The sequence below is a fragment of the Chenopodium quinoa genome, unplaced genomic scaffold, assembly GCF_001683475.1.
Source record: "Chenopodium quinoa cultivar QQ74 unplaced genomic scaffold, ASM168347v1, whole genome shotgun sequence".
NCBI lineage: Eukaryota > Viridiplantae > Streptophyta > Magnoliopsida > Caryophyllales > Amaranthaceae > Chenopodium > Chenopodium quinoa.
The window spans coordinates 1972785-1996472 of record NW_018742577.1 but is presented as its reverse complement, the minus strand read 5'-3'; the positions used below and the strand labels follow the sequence as shown (position 1 = coordinate 1996472).

General features: G+C 33.3%; 4 protein-coding genes across 4 annotated transcripts; 2 read left to right on the top strand and 2 right to left on the bottom strand.

The window, feature by feature from the left end:
* Positions 1-3739: 3739 nt before the first annotated feature.
* LOC110720748 (stigma-specific STIG1-like protein 3) lies at positions 3740-4954 on the top strand. Its single transcript, XM_021899791.1, has one exon. It carries the CDS (start codon positions 4338-4340, stop codon positions 4824-4826), a length of 489 nt encoding a protein of 162 aa, XP_021755483.1. The 5' UTR covers positions 3740-4337; the 3' UTR covers positions 4827-4954.
* A 6291-nt stretch (positions 4955-11245) lies between these two features.
* LOC110720747 (stigma-specific STIG1-like protein 3) lies at positions 11246-12180 on the top strand. The gene has a single exon (XM_021899790.1). The coding sequence runs from the start codon at positions 11566-11568 to the stop codon at positions 12073-12075; it is 510 nt and encodes a 169-aa protein (XP_021755482.1). The 5' UTR covers positions 11246-11565; the 3' UTR covers positions 12076-12180.
* A 2440-nt stretch (positions 12181-14620) lies between these two features.
* LOC110720746 (ribonuclease 3-like protein 2) lies at positions 14621-17542 on the bottom strand. The gene is made up of 4 exons (XM_021899789.1): positions 17065-17542; positions 15894-16046; positions 15432-15790; positions 14621-15233 (listed from the first exon to the last, which is right to left on the bottom strand). Exons 1-4 carry the CDS (start codon positions 17440-17442, stop codon positions 15056-15058), a joined length of 1068 nt encoding a protein of 355 aa, XP_021755481.1. The 5' UTR covers positions 17443-17542; the 3' UTR covers positions 14621-15055.
* A 613-nt stretch (positions 17543-18155) lies between these two features.
* Positions 18156-21783, bottom strand: LOC110720927 (ribonuclease 3-like protein 2). Its single transcript, XM_021900017.1, has 4 exons — positions 21022-21783; positions 19698-19853; positions 19239-19600; positions 18156-18908 (listed from the first exon to the last, which is right to left on the bottom strand). The coding sequence occupies exons 1-4, from the start codon at positions 21418-21420 to the stop codon at positions 18734-18736; spliced, it is 1092 nt and encodes a 363-aa protein (XP_021755709.1). The 5' UTR covers positions 21421-21783; the 3' UTR covers positions 18156-18733.
* Positions 21784-23688: the final 1905 nt, after the last annotated feature.

Sequence of the window (23688 nt, the reverse complement as noted above, 5' to 3'; positions counted from 1 at the left end):
ATGATTGATAACAATGAAATAATAAATTTGGTGTAACAAAATTTCAAATACATAAAATTATTACTACCTTTCTCTATTTCCTCTAACTCTTTCAAATTTTCTTCCACATCAACAATTGGCACTTCCTTAGCTCTAAGCCAATCTTGTGTGCAAAGTAACGCTTGAACCATCTTCAATACAAAAATATTACACAAATATGTATAAACAAAGTCATATTAAGATATAAACAAACTTGATTTTATAAAATAAAAAGATAACGATGCATTACCTTAGGAGTCAAAGAACTCCGAAATGGATCTAGAGTACGACCTCCCGTACTAAAAGCAGATTCCGATGCAACGGTCGACAATGGGATGGCTAGTATGTCACGTGCCATGCGATTAAGAATCACATAACGCTGACCATTCTTACCCCACCATGTCAATGCATCTTGTTCTTCCTCCTCCGGCCCTAATTGATCATTTAAGTACCTATCCAACTCACTTATCGCATACCCACTTGTCCCCTTCAATCGTTTTGCTCTTTCTTTTAGTTTCCTCACATAATCGGAACCCACTCCTTTACTATTATCAATATCCATTGACATATTATCTCCACAATCTGGAATATTAGAAGTAGCATACATTTTTCTATATTCCTCAAATAAAGAGTAAGCGAACTCCTTCACATCATTAGCAAGTTTTGTACCCTTTTCCGGTCCATGCATATCCGTTAGTGTCAATTCAACAATGACCATCTTAGAGTGAGGGTCGAGAAGAAGAGCAACATAAATGAACTTATTCATCTTATCCACATCCCCCCAATACTTATCAAACTTTTTTTTCATTGCAATGGCCATGGCTTGAAAATTCAAGTCCTCACTTTGTTCCCAATTATTCAACATATCATACATAGAAGCAATTTCTCCTAAACCTTTATTAGCTGTCACATAATGGGAACCAGAAATTCGTTTAGTTAACAGATAAAACCCCCCTAGAAACAAAACCAACCTCTCCACTTTTTCCCAATCTTCGGGTTCGGGAGGCCTTTCATTGTCATTCAAATCCTCTCCATCAGGAAGAGATAACCCACTAAAAACACGTCGAAACTTCAAAGCCGTTTCCAACATTATGTATGTGGAGTTCCAACGAGTGGGGACATCAAAGGATAAAGAAGATTTTGAATCTATGTTTGCTTTTTGCACAAGATCTTTGAATCTAAGTATTCTTGCAGGGGAATTCTTAACATATTTCACAGCATTTCTAACTCTATCAATGCACACACCATGTTCTCTAATACCATCCCACACAATTAAATTAATGATATGAGCAATGCATCTAACATGAAGATTTTTTCCATCATTTATACATCCTGTTCTTCTAACCATTCTACTCAAGTGTGCACAAGCAACATCATTTGAAGAAGCATTATCAACAGTGACAGTAAAAAGTTTATCATCAATACCCCAATACTCTAAACATGCCTCAACTGCTTTTCCAATAGCCTCTCCTTTATGACTAGAAATTGGACAAAAATTTATGATCTTTTTATTCAATTTCCAGTCATTATCAATGAAATGAGCTGTAAGACACATATAATTAATTCTTTGTATTGAAGTCCAAGTATCAGTGGTCACAGAAATTCTTTGACATGTCTTAAACATTTCTCTCAATTTCTCTTTTTCACTATAATACAACTTTAAACAATCACGAGCAATGGTAACACGAGATGGAATGTGAAATTGTGGACATGCAACTTGCACAAAGTGCCTAAAACCGGGTTTTTCCACATGCTTAAATGGTAACTCATCAACAATAATCATGTGAATCAATGCCTCTCTAACATCATTCAAGTTAATAATCCTACTCCCACACTTTAATTCACTACTCTCATGTTCTTGATCAAAATACAATTTAGTTTGCTTTTCTTTGCCCTTTTCTTTTTCTATATTAATAGGATTACCGAGACATGATTCTGCATGGTTTTTAACATTTTTTGAACCATTAAGATTACCACCAACAGCAAAAGTTTTAGGACAGAACTTACATTCAGCTCGTAGTTTTCCATTCTCGACGTACTCTAAGTAATATTTCCAATACTCAGCTTTCCTCTTACTTTTTCTGTTCCATATATATTCCCGCCCCGCTTTTAGCTTCTTATCAGGAGGCAAAGTAGATTGCAATTCTTCCATATCCTTTTCAGAAAGTGGCTGTGACGTTTGTTCAGAAAAAGAAGCAGACCGTTTGGATTGAGAGCTCTCCATCTACAATATAATTATATACAATATAAGTAATTTTAAAGTAACAATTATATACACATACCATTTTATAAAAAAAATTTAAGAGCAACTTACATTGCAAGAATAAGAATCCGTGGTTCCTTGACTTCCTTCACTCCCTGCAAGAATAAAAACAAAAATAACAAACAACTGCAAACAAAAAACTTGTAGGATATTGTTGATAACAAACAACTGCAAACAACCTTTGGTAGCGGCACTTAGAACTTAAGAGGAACACCCCCATTTGCACAAGAATGTCAAAAGAATTCAGAAATCATAAAATGTACCTATCAGATGGATAACATCCACATACAAAATAACAAAGTACCAAATAGAATATAATGTACTAGTTATGATTATGCCATTTAAGCATTAGAGTATTACTTATATCCTAATCTGTATTAAAATTGTCAATTACTGAAAAACAAAACATGAGGTATATGACAGTCATCAAGATGTCCTGATTCAACTCAAAACTTTTGCAATGAAGAAGTTTACTAGCCTAGTGCCATGAATACCACCAGCAACAAAAGCTGCTTTTGCATGTTGAAGCATTCTCCCAAGTTCAAGATCTCCGATTTAACCTTCCCAGGGTTTCCATTCACAAAAATATCATCACACTTGAAATCTCAATAATGACGGAAGGATTCTGACAGTGAAGACTACAATTAAATAAACAACACACTACAGAAAGATCATAACAATATCCTAGTATCAGCAATTAGTTTGACATCCAAGGTCCAAGATCAACAATACTAAAAAAACTTCATGATTTCAAATTCTAAATTACCACCCTCGTATTCTCTTTCATCTGTCCAGCTCCTATATTTCACTACTTTTACCCTTCTATCATACTCCTTCAGCTCTCAAAATCAAATCACAGACAATAAATTCAATGTAATATCTTGCTCTATTCCCTGTTCTATTAAAATATCATCTCGTGTTCACTGCAAAGTTAAGTCATTGATGTTAAGTTCATTGTAAAAACATAATAATTTCTACCTTTCTCTCAATTTCTAATTTTGAAATCAAAATAATTGCATTTTCTCTAATTTCAAAGTCCAACCAAAAGGAGTCTAAGAAATTCAGGTACTTGACAAAAATAAACAATGCAATCATGATGAAAAACTAATTGTCCTCTGCTACAAATCTACAATCCCATTACCAAAACATAAAAATAAATAAATTCGAAGAAATTCGAAAATAAACCAAAAACCCTAAACTTTAAACTAAAAAAAACCAAAAAAAAAACATAAATTCGAAAGAAATTCGAAAATAAACCAAAAAAGAAAAAACATAAATTCGAAACCATTGAAGTAAAAAAAAGAAATTCAACATGCAAACATCAAATAATCATTATAAGCAATTGAAACATGAATAAACATATAAATTCTAACACTTAATTCATTATTTCGAATACAAAATACCCAAACATAATTAGATAATTTAGATTTACATTAAAAAAAAAAAAATAACTTACCGGAGAAATCGAAAATCGCGCAGTAGCTGTCTCATGCGGTGGTCGGTGGGCGCCTGGGCTTCGCCTGAGAGAGTGAGGAAGGCAGGAGGTGTCGGCGGTGGGCTGAGACTTGCGTGACTGCGTGAGGGAGAGGGGGAGACAGCCTGTTGTTTGTTAGGGTTAGAATGAAATGAAAGAGAATTCAAGCGTCACTCAAGGCCTCAAGCTGTCAAGCATTATTTTAATTTTTTTTTTTTTTTTTTTTTTTTTTTTTTTTAAAAAAAATACAATTTTTCCGGGTTTCAGGTCCGGACCTGAAAACCCCGGGTTTAGACACAAACTTTCAACTATAGTCATCTCGCCCCACGTTAACAAAAGTACCCTAATGATTCGAACACACTCCATGCATGCATCACCCCAAATTAACGTAACTCTTTAATTTTAAAATAAACCTACAAAATTATTTAATTTAAGTCAAAGTACTCTACACTTTATTTTCTTATAAATACCTTCAACCACCTTAACACAACTAACTAAACTAAAACTAACCATCTTTTCCTTGTTCTCCATACTCTCTTCCTCTCTAATCATTTGTGATCCTTCACAACATCAATCAAAAATATGTCATCGACAACAATGAAGACGACAATAAAGGCAATTGTTGTGGTAGCGATCACAATGACTATGGCCCTTATTGCTCTAAGTTCCTTTAATAACAATTATTCGCAACAAGAGCACCACGTCGATGAAGAACAAGACAACAACAACAACGCGGGGTTTCTCCCTTCTAAGAGGGTTAGCCGGTTCCTAGTCGAAAGTGACTACAACCGTCATGGAAGAAGCTTAAAGCCAGCGGATCATTGCCACAAGGACTACGAGGTTTGCGACGTTATGTATGGTAAGAACTTCACATGTTGTGGAAACAAGTGTTTTGATCTCACCATTGATCAGAAAAATTGTGGGGCTTGCCATAACAAGTGCAAGTTCACTCACGAATGCTGCGACGGAAAGTGCGTAGACAAAACCTATGACAAGAGACATTGTGGGAGGTGTAACAACAAGTGTTTGGCTGGTCAATTATGTGTTTATGGGTTGTGTGATTATGCTTAATTAATCATATTATACATATGTTAGTTCATTATTCATACGTATTTAATTATTTTGTAAGACGGATATTTTGATCATCCGTGAGCTAGTACATAAATTGTGATGAAAATTTGTTACTTCTATATATATGAAATTCTTTTGGCAATAATTAAGCCAATTTGAGATTTAAGAATGAGTTAAAATCTATTATTGAAAATCGCCAACTGTCTATTTTCGTAAAATAATACAATTTTTTAAAAGTTTACTTGTTGCATATGGTGAATTGGTGATTCACATACATGTCCCTCTAAAGTTTGGTCTAACTTTCTTATTTTGATCGTCTCATTGACTTTGCCCCCATAATCTTATTAGAGGAGAAAGAATAAAATAGATAAAAGCTAGAAAACGGGCAAGTTAAAAAAAGTGAAAATAATCATTTTATATAGAGTACCGAATGATTCATTTATGATATTAATTATTAAGTAGTTATCTAGATAATGACTTGATAGTTTATACAAATTCGTACGTAGTAATACCCAATGTTGTGTAGATGTTTTTTTTTTGGTGAAAATGTTGTGTAGATGTTGAGAAGACTATAATTGAAGATTATTATAAGAGATTCATTAATCAGTAAAGGAGTACATCATATAGGATGAAATATACGTCTATGAAGGCATCATAACCCTAACACCTCGCAAAATCCTAAATAATTTCCCTAGAATTGCTCAAAATTAATAAAAGGGTTTTTTTTTGTCAGAAAATACCTACTAAAACCTAAATTTTGTGAGAAACTACCTAATAAAAAAAAATGTTGTAAGAAACTACCTAATAAAAGGTAAAGTGTTATAAGATAATACGTACCTTTATTTGGCTGAATTTCTACCGTTGACCTAATTTTATAGCGTTGACCCACCTCAAAACACCCTCGAAACCACCACAGGTGTTGGTTTTCAAGGTGGTAAGGTTATTTTTGGGATTTTGTTGGAGGTTTTCCGAGTTGGTGATGATAGCTTCGTCATTCGGGATGTTGGTTTTTGGGGTTCACTAGTAGAAAACAGGAAGTTAGCACCGGTATAAAACCGTCTTTTCGCATCGGTTTTGAACCGGTTTAGATTTGGGGGGTGCGAATAATCTCGCACCGGTTCAAAACCGGTAGTAATAAAACTTATTCGCATCGGTTAATAATGCCTTTAAAAAAAAAAAAAAGGTTATTCGCATTGGTTTGAACAGGTGCGAATAATGCCTAAAAAAATTAAAAATAATAATTTTTTTTTTGTAGTTTTTCATTTAAATTGACATATAATCACTAACATATATATAAACTAATAATTTTCATTGATACAAAGCTGTAATATTACAATTTTAATTCAAAAAAAAAAAAACAAATTTTAATTCAAACCAGTATGGAGTACTATATGTCCATATCATATCACTAATGAATAAAGTTGGTCTCGCAGCCAGGACACGGCACAACGACGCTTGGCATTCTAGTTTTTCGCCATGTGTCGTGCCATGTAAAAGATAAATAGGTATTATTGTGACACATATGATGCTACGTAAGCGATTATTGGATAAATTTTCTAAGATAAAATTGTTGTATAGAGTTTTATTAGCGATAAAATTCTAATATTTCATATACTACGTATACAAAATTAATCATAACTTTTAATAATAAATATCCTATAACTCAATTCTATTTCCATCATCATATTCGTTTTAAAAATTTCTTTAAAATAAGATCCATTTATAATATATTTAATCACACTTTTATACGTAGCTGGCCAAACCGGGTCACCAGGCCAACTATTACAAAAGTTACTTCATTAGTGCTACAGGGGTTACTTGATCAGTGTTATAGTGGTTACTTGATCAGTGCTATAGTGGTTACTCAATTAGTGTCATGAATAGAGGTTACTTAGTCAGCGTTAGAGGTTACTTAGTTAGTGTTAGTATCACAGGGATTACTCGGTCAGTTTTATAGGGGTTACTTTGTACGGCTAGATGGTGTGGCTAGCCGCATATAAAATGCATTGTTATATAATTTATTTAAAAAAAATTAGAAAATCAGTAAAAATGAGTTTAATCAGTCTAAATAATTTTAGTTTGGTAAAAATATTTGTAGTTAAGTGAAAATAATTTAAGTTCAATAAAAATAATATCAAGTCAATAATAACATAGATTTCTATTTACAAACAAAACTACAAAAAGTACACTCCATATGATATCGCATGTCTAAATATCCTACATTATCAGAACAAATTATTTAACCGTATTTAACATTCAAATAAAAATGTTATCTTAAAATTTTATCAACCATCTGGACATCGCCCCGGACACAAAACTAGTTCATTTTAAACCCAAGCAAGATTAACTAGTTGTTAATATTACAAAGTATATCAATATTGATAAAAATTATCAAATACATACTATCTCTATTTGTGTTTACTTTATGGAAACCATTTTTTTTGTAATAAATGGTGTAAAGATGCAAAAAACGATGGAGTACGAATTTTTCCAATATAATAACACTATTGTACGTGGCACTATTCTATTGCTGTTTGCATCATTAATTTAACATTTACTTGCGTTACATAATACGCATAACATAAACTAAGGAACCGAGTAATTTTACAATGCGTAATTCCAAAGTTTTGAGTTTAATTTATAGGCTAATTAATGATTAGCTTATTTCTTAACTAATTTTTCTGATGATTTGCTCACTTCACAAAAAAACGTTTTTGCGCTTTGCTTCATTTTATGGATTGACCAATTATATTCTTTGGTGGTCGGTACTCCATGAATGAGCAACCCTTTCTTTTTTGTGGTACAAGCATGATATTTTAAATATGCTTAAGGGTCAAAATCTAATACTCCACATTTGTATTTTCTTTTTATTGGATTACATTTCATGCAGTAAAAACATTTTCTGAATTGTTATTAATTTAAAAATACTTCGTACATAATTATGTAAAATCACGCAGCAATGTTTATTATTAATGTTTGCTTTATGGTTAATATATACTGAGTATATTTTTATTTCCTTAGTGTATGCATTCTTTAGGACTTATGGTTGCATATAGTACTGTCAAAAACCGAACCGAACCGGGGAAACCGGACCGATTCAAACCGATTCGAATGAGAACCGAACCGTTTAGAAACCGCTTTTTTGAAACCGAAAACCGACCCGAACCGCATCTTAGTAAACCCGAAACCGAACCGACCCGAGTAAAGGTAAACCGTTTAAGAACCGAACCATTTATAAACCGAACTGAAAGGAAACCGAACCGTTTCTAACCCGAAACCGTTTGAACTGGCATAAAAACCGTTTACACCGAACCGTTTATAAACCGAACCGTTTAGAAACCGAACCGTTTAGAAACCGAACCGTTTATAAACCGAACCGTTTATAAACCGAACCGCTTATAAACCGAACCGCTTATAAACCGAACCGCTTATAAACCGAACCGCTTATAAACCGAACCGCTTATAAACCGAACTGTTTATAAACCGAATCGCTTATAAACCGAACTGTCAAGCAAATCTTTACTACTTTTTTTTAGTTTGATGGCTCTTATTACAGTAGAATTATATAAGTACAACAGAAATAATAACCAATAATTCGAGACAAATAAGGAACAACATATCAATAATGTAATGTGACTAAAACTATTAATACTTGTTCTATGGGATTAAAACATTTTAGCAAAAGCCTGAACCACAATTCCATATCTTAATTAGATGCAAAACTTTCATCTATCACTTCTTTACCAACGTCAAGGGTGTCTTCTTCAATATCACAATCATAACCACGTAACCAATTTTGTGTGGTAACCAACGCCTCAACATTCTTAGGCAAAAGCGCACTCCTATACTTGTTTAAAATACGACCACCCATGCTAAAAGAAGACTCAGACGATGTAATAGGAATGGCCAAAACATCCCTAGCCATAACAGCTAATAAGGGGTACACACTAATTTGAGATTCCCATGATTTGTATGAGCTATAAAAAGTTGGCTGTGGATCTAAAACCAGGAAACATCATCTTGTGTGTCGTAAGTAAGGTATGCAAAAGTCTCCTCTTTTGCCAGTTCCAATTCCCGGAATTCTACGGAATGCAGCAGTACAGTTCACTTTCTAACATCTGCTGCTGAACATCATAATTCTGCCCTTCATAAATTGGTTGCCGAGGAGTTATGACTACATGAGTGATTGACTAATATGACTATATGAGCAATTGTCAATTTAGCATAACTGCATAACAGATTAGCAGCGTACTAGACTATCCTACTCGGTAATATACTAATACCATTTCATTATTTGATCTATTAGACTCAAGTTAAATGTTACTCTTTCTTATTAACTTGTTAGTCTAATTAAGTAATTACTAATTACTAATTAGTGACTTAAGCCTTAGGGGTAAACCAGTAAAGGATATACAAAAATATAATAATCTTATGATTCTCATCCCTTTATACTAATAATATTTAACTATGAGAATATGAGATGGTTATATCTTATATGTTATGTATCTGTATAATCGATTGAAAGAATCAATATTACCTTCTTCTTCATTAATGTTTTCTTTCATTGTATAAATCAAACTACTTTGTACTATCTTCATATATAACTTTATGCAAATATATAATGATAAACGAGCCTTAATTATCAGTCTTGTTGACTAATTAAGTATCGAATACCAAATTGCAAATTTCGATGTCACAACAACTCATCAAATCATGATTATGACACTATTAACTAAATGATCAAATCAGAAGCAGATAATAATCTGATAGTAAAACAATAATACATTAATGCACTAAACTTTTATAATCTACTTCGTAATAAACTAGTAAGATCAGTATGGCTAAACTTGAATCATAACATGATATGTATTTATAAAATTAATGAGAATTTGCATATACTTCGTAATAAACCGGGATAATAACCATTTACACCGAACCATTAACAAACCGCAACCCGTCTGCACCGAACCGTTTACTACCCGGACTTTTTACAACCCGCACCGTTTACAACCCGAACCGAGTTTAAACCGGGTTAAAAACCGTTTACACCGAACCGTTAACAAACTGCAACCCGTCTGCACTGAACTGTTTACAACCCGGACTGTTTACAACCCGGACCGTTTACAACCCGAACCAAATTTAAACCGGGTTAAAAACCGTTTACACCGAACCGTTAACAAACCGCAACCCGTCTGCACCGAACCGTTTACAACCCGGACTGTTTACAACCCGAACCGAATTTAAACCGGGTTAAAAACCGTTTACACCGAACCGTTAACAAACCGCAACCCGTTTGCACCGAACCGTTTACTAACCGAACCGTTTAGAACCCGAACCGAATTTAAACCGTTCAAGAATAAACCGAAACCGAACCGAACCGATAATTATTTAAACCGAACCGAAACTGACCCGTAAGACATTGAAACCGATTTCAAACCGACCCGATTTCAAACCGAACAGATTTCAAACCGAACCGAAACCGAACTGTCAAACCGTTTTGACAGTGCTACTTGCATATATTGTTTTTCGTTAATTTTCTATTTTGTTTATTTTTCTTTATGAGAACTATATTCAACTTCTTTTACCTAGGTGAAGTATGGCCAGGGCTATATAGTAGCTTATTCAACTAATGTCAAAGACTAGCTCTAGCCAAAGCATGTTTTACATGGTTATTCCAATTTGAATTGTATTGATTGTTTTTAATTTGGAATGGGTGTTGCTAAAATTCCAATATGGTTGAGTAATAAAAAAAACTTTTAGCTAATTGTGACAAAATAGGAACTTCACTCTTGTCTAAACTTTTGTTGTCAATTAACAAAAGAAAAGAAAAGATAGTCTCATTACTACTACTCCGTTTACAAAAGAGTTATAAGGTAAATTTGGTAAAATCAATCTGACCAAAGTGGCAAATCTCGAACGACAAAACCCATACAATACCAAATTGTATCAGAAATTAGATGTGCCTACATGAGGAGCTAACCTAATCTGAGAAATTAAATTGTTTATGGTTCACACAATATCTTAGTGATCCATACACGTTTATTTAAATTATAATAAAGCCAAATTACGATATAATGAATCTCACTTTGACCTAATAAGTTAGCCTATATCCGAATCAAATAACTTACCACACAAATACAACAAAACTAACTATCATTCAATTGACCTATTTGCCACTAAAGCATTAGATAGGGCACAAGTAAACCATGTTGAGAATCTGTGTGAAAATCAAACCTATTATTTTCATTATTCAATTCAATGTCTATTTAATAAACTTATATGGAGTTAATGAGAAATTGAGAACTATGTTCTAGTGGTATAATCGACTAGGATCCATGCATTACACTTGGAACCACCCAAACTTTGACCAATTTATATTACTACTTCGTATATACTTAGTAAGTAAATTGACTCCCCTCTTATTTTATTAATCAACTCCTGAACTTACAAATAATATCTTTAAAAAGTAGTCACCTCCTTAATTTAGAATAAAAACCTCATTGGATTATACCACACTTCATGCATCCTTCCCCACAAAATCACCCTACAACGTTAACTCATTTTTTTAACCACAATTTTCGCGTCAACTCTTTCCTTTATTCCCTCTATAAACCCCTTCTTCTCCTCAAACCATTCTTACCTCCCCTCTAACCCTTTAAAAGTTCATAAGCTATCATAACACAAATAGCATAACACTTACAACCCTTAGCATTACCCCTTTTGTTGACATTTTGTAACGATGATTCGAAGGACTATCAAGGCAATAGCCTTGGTAGCAATCACCTTGGCAATGGTCGTGGCAATAAGCTCCATCAATTTTAGCAACCAACAACACGAGCAAAACTTTGCTCGCGATTCAGGATATGTTGATGACCAAGTTGAAGAACAAGCCGAGGATGATCATTTGCTACTCCCCTCTAAGAGGGTGAGCCGGTTCCTAGGTGAAGGTAACATTGATGATTTTCAACTCCATGGAAGAATCTTAAAGCCCGCGGATCATTGCCACAAGGATTACGAGGTTTGTGACATAGGGTATGGTAAGGACTTTACTTGTTGTGGAAACAAGTGTTTCGATCTCACCATTGATAAGAAGCATTGTGGATCTTGCCATAACAAGTGCAAGTTCACACATGATTGCTGCGACGGAAAGTGTGTAGACAAAACCTATGACAAGAGGCATTGTGGGAGGTGCAACTACAAGTGCAAGGAAGGACAATATTGTGTTTATGGGATGTGTGACTATGCTTGATTGATTTAAATCCCATTTTGAGTCATTATTAATTTGAGGTTTGTCATATTTATTTATTAAGTATTAAAGAGCCACAAATTTGTGGTGGATATTTTCTGTTTTTATGTTTTCATACAAAAACAAAAAAAAAAGCTTACAATTATATATACTCACAGTTTGTTTGATTATTCATACATGCATTATGTCTTGATATGATGATCTTCTGTGCTATCAAAACCAATAATGTACTATACATACATATACCATTTAAATTTACTCTATGTTGTAAGATCTATTGCTTTGGCAATAGTTTGTTGTTATAAATACTAATGTTGTGTTATAGGGATTGGAAATGTCCATTTTTCTTCAGGAAAAGCATGATATTGATTTGATGAGGATACTTAAGTAAATTGTGTATCAAGGTAACTGACTACGCGATTTTACAATCTAATTTTTTTTGTTAAAAGTTAACCTAGGCCGTCTTTTGGTTATTCAAAATAAAAGTAAACGTAATACAAGTAGCATTGTGTGATTACATGATACATTGTTCTCATCATTCTTGATTCATTATTTTTAGTAATTCATCCTCCGTTAGTTTCTTTTTTCGTCACTTTTTGTGTCAAAATAACACGAAGGTGTTCCTTTTAACAATTTTTCTGCTCATTGCATAGCTATTACAAATTGCTTGCGTAAAATTTAATTCAAAAGTTTATACCTAACAATTTCAAATTTGACCACCTTCTCAGACATCTACATACAACAATTTGCATGGCAATATAAGTATATAACTTTACCTATTCTATATACATTATAGCATTTTTCTTTGAAGGAAGTTTTACTTTTATTTGCAACCTCTTCTAATTTGCATTTGATTTCATATGACATTGGTCTCACTTAATTTTTATTATCTTCTAATCACATGATCACCTAATATACCAATTTAGCGTTCCTTATATGTTACAATATAAAAATAACAGTGGAAATATTAGGGAAACACATATTACACTAGCTCCTTATAAGCGATTACTTTAGAAGTAAATAATAATACGAAGTAAAGCATATCAACAACTTGTAAATGTTGTAAAAAAAAAAAGGAAAAAAAAAACGTGTATACAAAGTATAAATAACGACACTTTTAATTTCAATTGGTTTGTTTTTATTGGCTTCAACTTTGTTCCTCAATTATTTTCTCTAATAATAACGAACAAAATGATTATCTTTTCTGCGGGAAAAAATATTAATAACAAACGTAACTTCTATGCAACAATTAGATCTCCTGGATAGTGTGTTTATGCAAAAGGTACAAAATTCCTTCACTATGCAAGAAATGAACTATCAATATAAAAGTGTAAACCAAGTAATAATGCACAATTAGCACCAAAAATTAAGGATATTCCACATTACAGTTGCTTAATTTAGCATAATCTTATGATTAATTAATTAATTAGATCAGAATTGCAGTCAATGTTGTAACACCAAAGTTTCTTAGAAAAAAAATAATAATATGGAGTAATATGCATGGTATTGGTATGTACTCTATGTATGTATAATGTAATACAGCATTGCAGATTTACGGTAAGCTTGTAAATTGTAGAAGAAAAAGCCAAAAACCCACAAATAAGAAAACAAACCTTGAATGTCACATAATTTAATGCAAGCATAAATAATATGTTTACGTGAAAACTAAAAAGAACCCATCTCCATTAAGTTCGCTTTGAACCACGTGTAACACTCGACCCAACAGTAATAGTTTGCACAAATGATGGGATTTTTCACATGAATTCGTCGTCTACTAGCAGTTAGCTAGCTAGCAAGAGAGTCAAAATGAGGCTACGCAAGCTAAATTGATGTTATGAAAGTTGGAATTAATTGGAGACATTGACTTCCAAATACTAGGTAGTTATTGGCGATTACATCGTAGCAGTCATCAAGACTAGAGCGGTCAAAAAATAATTCGATCCAACCAGTTCAACAAAAACTAATATGGCTTGGAAAAAAAAAAAACACACATTCAATTTGCATGGATATATTGATCTCTTACAAACCAGTAACAAATTTGAATTTATGATACACTTTAATTAGACAGTTCATAACTGTCTGTTAACGCGATTTGATAGACATGACATTGATGATCCTCAATTTTAACAATCTTTGTATACTTCGTATTACTATAGTATTCAATGGAAAAACAAACATGCTACCAATTTGCACTCTATACATGTGGGCATCCGTATCCTACAACATGAATAAATTGAATTATGAGATGAAATGTTGAAATTTAAGTCCAAAAGAACAGGATTTTACTCTGGCTAAGTGGCTATCATCCATATAATAATTCTTCCCTAGTGCCCTACCCCCATGTCCAACCACCATCACCAAGAAAGCGATTGATTGATAATGCATTGTGATAACCAACATAATAAACCTGCTCTACTCAGTATCACTACACCATAGTATCAAACACCGGTACTTTGTGATAATCTGATGAGACCAATTCTGTATCCAAACTTCAAACCTGATCCTATAGTGTAAAAGCAAAATTCAAGTGCCAAATGTTATAGGGATAGCTAACTAGGAAGAAATGAGGGGAAAACGGGACAAAAATCACTTGTAAATGAAGCCAACATCATGACATAATTTAAGGAATGAGTAATTTTGTCTAAAACAAGTCTTAATAAGATTCGTACTTATAAGAGGCCGTGTATATGAATCTAAGGATTCGACAAATAGAGATGCCAAACCAATGGTTTTAATCCTATGATTCAAACAAGGGTTTGTAGAAACAAGATATCGATGCCCTTTACTCTGCTACAGTTAGGAGAAGGAAATGTGGTGGTATCTGTTTCATGCCTGCACTCCATAATACAGAGGGTTAGAATTTTCCATTTCAATACATAAATGAAAACAGGAACTTTCCTTCATTTCTTCCACTTAAATGCAGCAAACGGACAGCCATACACATACAGGCATTAGAGCATCAGCACGACGATGAGATCCCTCATCAGATATGGCTTGACTCCAGAAGACTATATATCATCATGGAGGCAGCAGATTTCTCAGCTTCCTTGATTCTTGACTTCTCATCTCCCAACACAGAAAGTTTCTCATCATCTGATGTTACGATCAGAACAGAACATATATATTTCTTCTCTTGACCCAAACCCACTTCTTTTTCAATCCTGCAAGTTGATGTGCATGAAATTATAAGATTTGCTTAATGTAATTTCCGAATATCTGTAAATCACTAAAATTATAAACAAGCCCTATGATTGTACTACACGTAGATACTATCACTATGATCGATAGCATGCAGCTCCAACAAAGTCATACATTTCATTCGTCTCATTGCTATTTACAGATCAGATAAAAATGAGTACCTGTATGTTGCCTTAGACCATTTCTTTTTGCCACAAAGATCATTTAACTTCTGCTTAGCAGATTCAATCTCATATTTCTCGTTAACTTCATATTCAATATCCATATCGTTAACAGATTTGTTGAGCTTCTCTAGTGCCACTTTAGCTGCCTTAAGCTTAGCAATATTTTCCTGGTCAGAAGTTCTAGTTGCAACGAGCTTTGCATCCACGTAAATGCTACAAATATCCTTTTCTCCCTTCCTCCAGTGCCTAATATCAACTTTTTTTCCTTCTTTCTGGCATAACTCATAGAGCATTGCCACTGGCTGCACTGATAATGTCTCGAGTTTAACAATTGGCTCCAGAAGACCCCTGACAACCTACAATTTACTGGCACTGTCAAATATGACAGGATTGACAGCATTGCTGCTATCAATAATTGATGCAAGTACAATGAAAGAACCAAAAAACCAGTGTACTAACCTGCCAGAGAAACTTCAGATCAAAATCACAGTCAAGATAAACAGCTGCTATTACAGATTCCACTATGTCAGCAAGAACCTTTGGGGCTTTTACTGCACCTTTATTAAGAGCAGTATCATCTTCTGCTTCCGCAACAAGTGCAAATTCTCGAACCTTTAGACAAGTAAGGCAGAACTAATAAAATGAGACGTATTCTTATGGATCTAGGACATTTCATATGTTTTTTTTTTTTATTTCCCAAGTGTTAAATTTTCTTATTGCCACATGAAACAGAACTTTTTTTTCCCTTATGTTGTCAGAAATGTTCTGTATTCAACGTATATTACTGCGTATATCCTTATTTTTGTATTTTACGGAGTGTATTTTCCATACATCGTTGCCAAATTTTTATCGAAGTTTGATGCATTCAACTAAACTCAAATCCAAAAAAAAACCTTCACCAGTCTTTTTAGTTGTCTCCGAGTCTCCAACTCAGAGTATAGTCATATACAGTAGTACAGATGTACTCATGTATGTCAACTATCCAGTATGTCCATTTTTTTTCTGGTAGGTTTTACTGCTTTAGTAACAAACATGGGAATGTAAGTAATTAATGCAAGAGTTTAGTACTTAGAGACGCTCATTGTGTCTTCCTTATAAGTGATAATAATCACCTCTTTATAATCTTGTGCATTAACACAAGTACATGCTCTCGTTGTGTCTTCCTTATGAGGGATAATAATCACCTCTTTACAATCTTGTGCATTAACACAAGTACATGCTAGTTCCAATTAAAAATAAACCAGGGGAAATATGAAGGATATAAAACGTAATAAAATTTCCAACATATTATGGATGCTTGAGTAGTTTAGTTGGTTTTAGTGTTAGAGGAGATACCTAAATTTACGATGAATTATTGCCTACGTGATGTACCTAGCTAGGCTACATCATTCGTCTTTTGTGTCTAGGAAAAAAAAATCAAACAAATAGTCCAAATATACACTACTTTGATGATTACTCTGTAAATACTAAATAGTAAAATTGAACATGAAAGAGTATGTACTTGATCATTTCAATGTATAATTTTCGAATATTCCGAATAAAATATTGATAATTTATGCTATCGATCAAATTGGCAAATATGCCAATCAAACCGAGCATTAAAAAACAGGTGAATATAAAAATACTGTACCTTAGCATCAAGAAGAAGAGAATTACGACGGACGTAACGATAAAGGCCAATACGAACGGCGACACGAGCAAGTTTCTCTGTATTAGTATTCGCACAACGGAGGAGATGAAGAATTCCTTCGTCAACATTTGGATAATCCAAAAATACTGAATTTGCAACTGCAAGCCCTAAAACGGCGTCGCCTAAAAACTCGAGTCTTTGGTATGACACTGACTTAGTAGTAGTGCTCGACGAGTGAGTCAGCGCTTCTTCTAGAAGTTTCTTGTTCCTGAACTTGTAGTTTAGTATCCCTTCGACGGCTGAAACGCAGCGTTCTGTGTCTTTTGGTGGGTCCTCCTCGCCGGAGATGGACATTGGGGTGGGGATTGACATTGACATCGGTGGAATCGCTTGTTGTATTAGAAACCTAAATACTCTCGCAGTGTCCGCGCGTGGAGGACAAGACAAGTTTCATTTGAAAGCAAAGGTTGGACCACAGTGGACTTTTCAAGTACTTACCTGGGTCGGGTTTAGTGAGGCGTGATCGGATCAAATCTAATTTAAATTTGACTCATGCAAAACAATTGTGTCCATTTGAGTCAAATTCTGAATTGTGTGTTTTTTTAGGTTAGTTTCAAATCGGATCAATCAAATCAGCTTTTTACACCTCTAACTGTAATGTATTAATTTTTAAAATCGAAACTTCATTGGTATTGTACATTTCCGATTGCTTGTTCATTGTGGTAATTTTTTAAAAGAAATATACGTTTTTCAAAAAAATTAGTCTGTTGAAATGTTGATGCAAGTTCATAAAATGTCTTGAATATGACCGTAATGTATCGGCAAGCAGACTTTCTTAGAAAATGGAAACGCAATTTTCATTTTTCAAGAAGTCATCGCCAAGCCAAAAGCATCCCGCTAGAGGCTAGACTGGCCCATGTACATTTGTAACTTGTTAAATAATAAATAGTTCATCCCAATTTGTTAGGTGTGCTCTTGGTGTTGCTCTACTCCAAGCTAAACAAGATTCATGCTCTTGGCGTTGCTCTACTTCAAGCTAAACAAGACTCACCACACGCTTACAGCATCCGGTAACCAAGAAAGGAAGGCAGTTGAAGAAACAACTATGATAAATTGGGTAAATAAATCACTTACATATTAGGAAAACAAGAGTGTACATTACAATCCACAATTATGCCCAAACAATATGTGAACATGCTTATTTGGTTCTAAGTGAACAAACAACATGACTAGTGTACATCAAATAAGAAATGCCTTAAGATTGTCAAAAAAGGAAAAAAAAAAGGTTGAAAGTTCAACCTAACAGGCCATAAACTTTTCGAATTTATGGATTTGGCAGAGATGAGATGCCAAATTATTTTGAAAAATAATTGAAACCCGTATTAAGTAAACATATTTACGGTTTCAATTAAAGATTTTGTTGATACATGAGAGGCCCATTACTCTGCAGCAGTTAGGTCAAGGAAATGTGGAAGTACCTGTGTCTTATGCCTGTAACTTCAGAGTTCAGAAATTTGCCACACCTGTAAACCTGGGTGGTTTTCTCGGGGGATATTTCCATCACAGTTTCAGGCATAAAAAGCAGGAACTTTCTCCATTTCCTCCACTTAGCTGCAACAGATGAATGGGCCGTAATGGCAGCACATCATCAACACGACGATGAAATCCTTCAGAGATAGTTTGACTCCACAAGGCTATGGATCATCATGGAGGCAGCAGAATTCTCAGCCTCCTTGACTCTTGACTTCTCATCTCCTGACATAAACAGCTTCACTTCTGCTGTTTCGATCTCAACGGAGCACATAAATTTCTTCTCATGAGCTAGCCCCACTTCTTTCTCAATCCTGCAAGTTGATATTAAACATCAGAAAATAAATTAAACCAGTTGATTCAAGATTACTACTTAATTTGTCATTACAAAAATACAGTTTCTAGTTACCAAATGCCCAAATACAAATGTAGTTATTCATATTTTATGCTAGACCTCCGAATAATAAATACTTGCAAAGTTTGGTTTAGGAAAACCTGATTTTATCTTTAAAAGGCTGTTATAATGCAAATAAGCCTTACAGTAGTCATTGTACACCTAAATATCATCAACATAAATTAATGCAGTTCCAAAAAGAAATGATATTTCATTTAGCGAACATCTCACAACAGAGAAAAAGTAATACCTGTATGTTGCCTTTGGCCATTTCTTTTTGCAACATAGCTCATGTAACTTCTGCTTAGCAGATTCAATCTCATTTTTTTCATTGACTTCATAAACAATACCCACATTATTGATAACAGATTTATTGATTTTCTCCAGTGCCTCTTTTGCCGCATTAAGCTTAGCAATATCTTTCTGATCAGAAGTTCCGGTAGCAATAAGCTTTCCATCCACATAAATGCTACAAATATTTGTATCAACCTTCCTCCAGTGTTTCATGTCAACTTGTTTTCCTTGCTTCTGGCATAACTCATAGAGCATTGTCACTGGCTGCAGCGGCAAGGTCTCAAGGGTAACGATAGGCTCCAGAAGACCCCTGATAATCTGCAAATAACATCATAATTTGGAATTCAAACACAGAAGCATTCTTTTAACTATTAACACAAGCTCAATGGAGAGCAAAACACCAGTGTGTACTAACCTTCCAAACATACTTCAAATCGAAATCACAATCGACATAAACAGCTGCTATTATTGATTCTACTATGTCAGCAAGAACTTTTGGGGCTTTTACTGCACCTCCGTAAATAGCAGCAAGTTCATCCTCTGATTCCACAGCAAGTGCAAACTCTCGAACCTTTATACACAAAAGGCAAATATGATCAGATGGGACTTTTTTTATATGCTTCAAAGTAATGAGACATTTCATATGCTTTAAGTAATGTTACAAAATGGACTAATTTTCCATAAATATACTTTTGATTAAAGCCAAAAGTGTTCGAAAATATGCCTAAAACACTTCATGTTTACAACAGCTGCCATAATCAGTATAAATGTTTCATGCAAGACAATCAAATTTAATTTCATATTTATATATGATGTAAACACACCTCTTTAACAATCATTGTACTCCTTAGGATTTATATATGATGTAAACACACCTCTTTAACAATATATTCATAATAATTACTTTTTATTTAGCCCATTACTCTAATACATCATCAATTATTATAGCATCCTCCTATCAAGCATCAACCAAGTAAAAAAATTAATTAACAAAAAACCAACAACCTAATTTGATTTCAAAGAAAGAACAAAGACTAAACAAGTTTGGGAAAACTAATACGGAGTAGAAAAAGATTTGGCACTCCAAAAATTGGTTTTTACACTATTTTTTCATGCTCTACACACAAAAATTAGTGCCAAAATCAGTTTTAGCACACCATCCATTACTTTACTCCCTAATTACACATGCATTACCCTAAATAAATAAACAAATGCAAATGCAAAAAAATTAGTTCTAAATAAATAAACAAATGCAAAAAAATTACTTCTATATATATACTGTAAAACAAATCATAATCATAACCTTTTATTGTTAGGAAGTACAATTCAAAATTAATCCAACCTGACAACAAACTCTTTTTTTTGTAAAAAATAGGTAAATAAATACAGTAACATTCAATTTTTATATAAATAATTTAAATAAAATAAAAAAAAAAAACCCAGACAATTAACGATACAAAATAGTCAAAGTCGACAAACGAGTCCAATTAATACTTCTCATACATGACAACTTTAAAAAAACCGAGGAAATTAAAATAGTCAAAGTCGTGCATTAACAACTGAGTCCAATTCGCGAAATATTTCACTTGAAATTGAGGGATGGATGAGATTCGAATTGCTGGCTCTCGATACCATGTTAGGGAATCATCTCAACCAAAAACAGGTTCAGGAACATGTTTAATACTCTATCAGTAGCAACTTAAAAAAACAAAAAACAGAGGAAATTAGATTAATTAAACCTTAGCATCAAGAGCAAGAGCGTTATGACGGACATAACGGTAGAGGCCGTGGCGAACAGCAACACGGGCGAGTTTCTCGGTGCTGATGTTAGCCGCACGAAGAAGCGATAAAATCCCCTGATCAACACTTGGATACGCCAAATACACAAAATTAGCAAAAGCAAGTCCAACAACTGCATCTCCAACGAACTCGAGTCGTTGGTAGGATGCTGACTCAGTACACGAGGAGTGAGTCAGCGCTTCTTCTAGAACCTTCTTGTTTCCGAACCTGTACTTTAGGATTGATTCTACTGATGAAACGCAGGATTCCATGTCTTTTTTGTGGGTTAATAATTCTGTGGAGAGTGGTAGTGGTGGTGGTGGTGGTGATGGTGAAGTTGAGTTGAATCGGTGAGTCATTGTTGGGATCGCTGAGTTGGGAAGAGAGGAAGAGAGAGAGAGATTGGTGGAGATTTTTGGGAGTTTGAAGTTAAGTCAATTAAGGTCCCTACTTTTGAGTTTAAGATGTTTTTTTCTTTTAAGTCTTACGAGGTACTCTTTCCAATTTGTTTAAATTTTTATACCCTCCGTTCATATTAAATGCAATAGTAGGTGTACACAAAATTTAAGAAAATTGATAAGGTGGGACTTTAAAAAAAAAAAAATTATAACACGGAGTATTTTGTATAAAGTATGGTTGGTAAGATAGAGAAATATTGAAAAAGTAGTATAAATGGGGTTAGTAAGGAAGAAAAATAATAAAATAATTGTGAAAGTGGGGTTAATGGGAGAGAGAAATTATAAAATAATGGTTCCTTACCAAAAATAGTAGTGTTGCAATTATTATAAAACGGCCGAAAATAAAAAGTATTGCGTTTAATATGAAACAGAGGGAGTAAATATTTTTTATTATACATAGTAAAATAAATAAATAAATAAATTGAGGGTAGCTCCTTCATCATATTGAATTCTTTTTTATTTTTAGACGCGATGCGTGACGCCCAGGCAAGCGTGCCCTTGACCTATAGGCTTTTTAACTTCTTAACTCTGAAAATTATTACCTAACTTTTGATAATTTCTTAATTAAAAAACGAAAAACGCTTTAGAGGTTGTTCTCTTCACCTTATAAAAATAAGTTTCAGATCTAATAAGTTCATATCACTTCAAATAAGTTTAAATAAGTTACAATAAGGTCCAATAAGTTTAATAAAGTGTAACAAGTTCAATAAGATTTAATAAGTCAAATAAGGTCTAATAATTTTTAATCAAGTCTAACAATAAGGTCCAATAAGTTTCAATAAGTTCTAATAAGTTTTAATAAATTCAATCAGGTCTAATAAGTTTTAATAAGTTCAAGCAAGTCTAATAATTTCATATAAGTTCAAATAAGTTAAGGTCCAATAAGGTGAAGAGAACACACCCTAGTGTATAGAATTGCATTTTCATTGCACTTTTATTTTGATAAAGTTATTTGTAAATTTTGAGTTTCACAAATTAAAGTTCAACTAATATTTAAGTAATTTTTTTGGACGGATATTAAAGTAATAAAGAGTAACTAAATTCAGTGATTTTTATTGTAAATCGACAAATCGTACATCAATCTTTATTCTACTACGAGTAGTTCATTGATAATTTCTATCAATTACATCCATATTTTGGGCTTTGTATGATATGTCACATTATTTTAACTACGAGTAGCTTATCTATTAAGTATTGGTTGTATTTGGACAATTAGGTTAGAACCCGTGCGATGCACGGTTTATATAAAATCTATTTTATAATTTGTATATTTTAAAAAAAATGGATAAATATAAATAAGAATTATGCACCTTTTACAAAAACATTTGTAATTTTATAGTTTTAGATTTTCATCAAAATTATGAAATAATACCTGTTCAACGTCGCTTAATACATATTTCAATGTAGGAGTCCATTCATTAGTGTGCTATTCCAACGGTTTCATTTTTTAAAGATAAATTGATAGATTGTAGTTGTAATGTAGAAGCTTCTAATATTCAAATTGTTAAATATGGTAGCTCCAAAAAAAAAAAAAATTGATATCATCCTTGCATTTAGGCGGGAAAAAATTTATTACGTAAGTGACATGTAGACCGTGATGATGTCAGCAACGTTTTGTTTCAATAATAGTTAATTTTTTTTTTGGATAACCAATGGGATACTTTAAGTTAGGGTAAAGTTTTAGTTTTTTTTCCTTCACACAAAAAAAAAAAATCAATTTTATCAAAAACTTTAGGTCTTGGGTCTGATCAAATTGGCCAGAGCCACTTATAATTGTCCAAAAAAACAATGGAATAATAATAAAAAAAAATGATAATAATAATAATAGAATCTATGTAGTTATCAAAGGATAAAAAGCCTTGTCTCTAAGAATTGCCTCAAGACCTCAAGGGAAATCCAGCCTATTTTTTCCTTTAAACACAAACACTAAATTCCCCAAAGCAAATAGTCATAAAAGAAGCCCCTTGATGGTGTTGATTTAAAGCATGCAAAGTCGCGTACCAATTGAAACAAAATATATTCCTAATGTTTTCTTTTTCTTACCTTTACCAAAAATAAATAAATAAATAAATAAAATAAAAAAAGTTGATGATAAAAAATAAACATTCACCAACCTGAGAGAAAATTTTAAAACTAATCTTCAGGAACTTTCCTAAGGGAAAGTGAAAC